Below are 3,474 nucleotides of genomic sequence, written 5' to 3'. Positions count from 1 at the left end.
AGAGAAGGTGATATATTGATTGCATTGCATGTGCCTTGCACTGGGGAGCAAGGTCCTCTGTTAGCCATCATTTGTGGGGTATTTTCATTGTACATTGGTCTCTGGTGGCCCCTCTCACCACAGAGCAAAATTCCCTGTAGATATTGTGGGTAGGAACATGTATGACGTTTGCTCACAGATTTATTCCTGTCTTGCAAGGCAAAGAATTCACTTGCAGGTACAAACTTGCCAACTCTTCCAGAACCGGTGTTTTTCAGAGAGGCCCTGATCTTCCTTTCTGGTTCTGCCCACTGTTTTGCTCCCTCCAGCCAAGGATTTCTGAAGGGGCTGTATGGATAACTTTGCTCTGTCAAACTTATGGGTGACTGAAATTAGCCAGGATGCACCCCATCCTGACAGCCTGTCATTATGACATCATCCCCCTATTTTATTAAACCATGACTCCCTAAGGAGCAGTCCAAGAATTTATCGTAAATAGCCTCTCTTTTTTTTTTTAATTAATATTTCAGGGATTTCCCACCCATGATACAGAAGGCAAAGAACTCAGCAAAGGACAAATTAAGAAGCTAAAGAAACTTTATGAAACTCAGGAAAAGCTGTACAAGGAGTATCTACAAATGGTTCAGAACGGAAGTGCAAATTGAAAACAACAGGACTTTTTTTTAGAAGGCGAGTGCTGCATCACCATTGAAGAAGTGAGCACAAACTGATGCTCAGATTTCTGTTTACACTTTCTATTATATGCAAAGTAAAAATCCTGTTTACGTGGATTAATAATGTCATCTGGAAAACCAATAAACATCCATTCTTAAAAAAGCCAGCCTGTAAGAAGTTTCTTTGCAACAACAGTAGCAGGTTGAACGGTTGCCAGTTCTGTTTGGGAAGGTTCTGCTCAGTCAGCAGACCCACATAAGGATTCTTGTTTATTATAGCTGGCCAGGCTTTGGTTAATTTGCCCTGTGTGCTGATCTGGAATATGTCACAGTCAGCACAATTTACTACTAAATGCGAGCCGAATAATTTGTCCCACAGTAAGAACACTGTTTTCCAGATGACTTTAGTGTCTTTACATAAGCAGGAATAGTGGGTAGTTCCACTACGATACTTACTCTAGCTGCTGTTATTAAAACCTCTCATACGCAGAACGCTTTGCACAGTAGAAGCAAACAGTCCCTTTGTTGCAAAAGGGAACAGATTGTAGTCTTTGCTTAACCTGCAGCTGCAATCAAGTGGGTAAGTATGAGGCAAATGTACCTGCATTGATCAAACAGGTGGGAAAGACATGAAGGGCTGACGGTGGAGGGTGGTGTGTTCTTGGAGCTATCCCTCCAAGGAAACAGGAGTGCTGCCAAAGTACCTGATTACCCACTCAGTACCTAATTACCTGTTCAGAGCCATGGGGAGTAAAGAGAGGGTTTCTGACTGGGTGTTGCGGAGGCACCCACAAAACAGACAGCAGCAGCTCTCCGAAAAAGGTGGATTTATTGCAAACAAATTTGCCTGACACTGAGGCTGTCCAGGTTCGGATGTCAGTTGGGAATTATTACTGCACAACAAATTTAAGAACACTAAGGAATCTATTCTAAGGGAGGATAGACCCAAAACGTGCACAGCTCACTGGTAAAGGGCAGAATCTCTCACCTAATGATACCAAGGGGGGTCGTTTACCAACGTTTGCGGAGGGATCACTCAATCCCAGGGACATACACTCGGGCGGCATCCCGACTCGAGGGGAGAGTCTCCAACCGCACAACCTGGTGCTCGAGAAGAACCAACTCAAAAGTGGTTCTAGGCACGAACATCCCCGGGGAGGCAAGGGGGGAGGAGTAGCTCCAGGTGCTTATCAGGTGCTGCTGCAAGGCCTGTCAGTTGTGCAAGCTCAGTGCACGGCGTCAGGGGGTTGCACTGCCACACTGGGGCACTTTGGTTTGCAATTAGGAAATACAGCTATATATTGCTCATTATTCAAGACTATGTTTTTAACATGAGAATTTAACTCTGAGGTAATAATCTTTCTGATGTAATGGTAACATTATGTCTGCAAGGACAGTTCTCTGTTGCCTAATAATTCCCTGATTTCACTGGCAGTAGCTACTGAATGAAGTTCATGAAATCCTCTAAGATCTCTCACCTGCTTCACAGCTGCATGTAACAGCGAAGTGTTCAGTATGCAGCACTATATCAAGTATTCTTAAGCCTCGGAGGAGGTCATACTGTGACACCCCTGTTCTCTCAGCTTGTAAGTTCATGCTATAATCACTAGGCTACGTTCCATTCCTTAATTAAAACATCTTTGCTTTATATTTTTATACTTCTATTCCTCCTTCTGAGGAATGAACATGGAAAGATCTAGGAGGGTTTTTTTTCCTAGTTTGTCTGTATTTGTGTTTGAAAACATAGGTAATATTAAGGACAGTAAAGCACATGCATCTTGTATGCAGAAGATAAAATCTCTTGTAAAGTACAAGTTGTATCTGACCTTTGTATAGTGGGAAGAATATAGAGCTTAACTTCATTGCACAACCGTCTTTTTGAAATGTCGCTTATGGACCTTTTCCTCTAGCTTGCTATTACTAATTTAATTTGTTTTGTATTCAGTATTTGATTATTCTGCTAATTTCTAATTAATTGTATAAATGCATGTTTATACTGCACAGTGGTACTTCCAATGACCAGCCACAACCTCGAGGGCAAGTTCTCCATCCTTTGGTCTGTGAACAGAAGAGGATCAGTTGTATCTTCACACCATTCTAGATTCTAACCCCCTCCAACATTATCAGCTCATCGTTTTCTTCCCAGCATGCTCCCCCAAGACACACGTGCACTCGGGATGTCCGTGAAGGGGTGAAGGGATGGGCTGTGCCTAGGCCGCTTCTGAAGTTGCTGCTTAGTGTCAAATAGTAACAGCAGTTTGCCTACAGGAATTCTGTCTGCTGTTAATCCTTGCTGTCCTGGATTGTAATTGTCCCGGGTTAGGGCTGGCCCGGCCCCTAGACGAATGCCAGATGCTCGCTGTTAACCCCTCTCCCTGCCCAGTGGGGAAGAGAGAGGGAAAAAGGGAGACAGACTTACAGGTTGGAAAAGAAAACCAGAACTGCTTTAATGAAAATAATAACAATAAAATGAAATATGAACAAATATATACACTATCAACACCGAACCCAGCCCCCCCCCAATGGCAACCACGCCGTCACCACCGATGCTGTGGGCAGGCACTGGGGAAGGCCCAGCCTAGACTCAGCGGCAGATGAGGACCAGATTCAGGAACTGGATTCAGGAAGGCACAGATTGGGATTGAAGGCAGAACAGACAGAGTCCTCCTCAGACGCTGGCCACTGAGGAAGAGCTTCACCCTTGTGATCCCTCAGCTTTATCCCAAATATGACATCTGTGGGATGGAACACCTTGTTGGTCACATTAAGGTCATCTGTCCTGCCTGCTGCTCCCTACAGGTGCAGCCTCTCACTTACTGCA

General features: G+C 44.3%; 1 protein-coding gene across 1 annotated transcript in view; it reads left to right on the top strand.

Annotated features, from left to right (window-relative positions):
• Nucleotides 1–971, top strand: part of CARS (cysteinyl-tRNA synthetase) — a gene marked incomplete at its 5' end in the record, with an annotated part of 25,597 nt that extends 24,626 nt beyond the window's left edge. Inside the window, one exon of the mRNA XM_010136536.1 lies at nucleotides 510–971. Coding sequence (XP_010134838.1) covers nucleotides 510–644 — 135 coding nt within the window. The remainder of the gene's footprint in view (nucleotides 1–509) is intronic.
• Nucleotides 972–3,474: the final 2,503 nt, after the last annotated feature.

The sequence above is a fragment of the Buceros rhinoceros genome, unplaced genomic scaffold (genome assembly GCF_000710305.1).
Source record: "Buceros rhinoceros silvestris isolate BGI_N320 unplaced genomic scaffold, ASM71030v1 scaffold8290, whole genome shotgun sequence".
Lineage (NCBI taxonomy): Eukaryota > Metazoa > Chordata > Aves > Bucerotiformes > Bucerotidae > Buceros > Buceros rhinoceros.
This window is presented reverse-complemented; position numbering and strand designations above follow the sequence as displayed.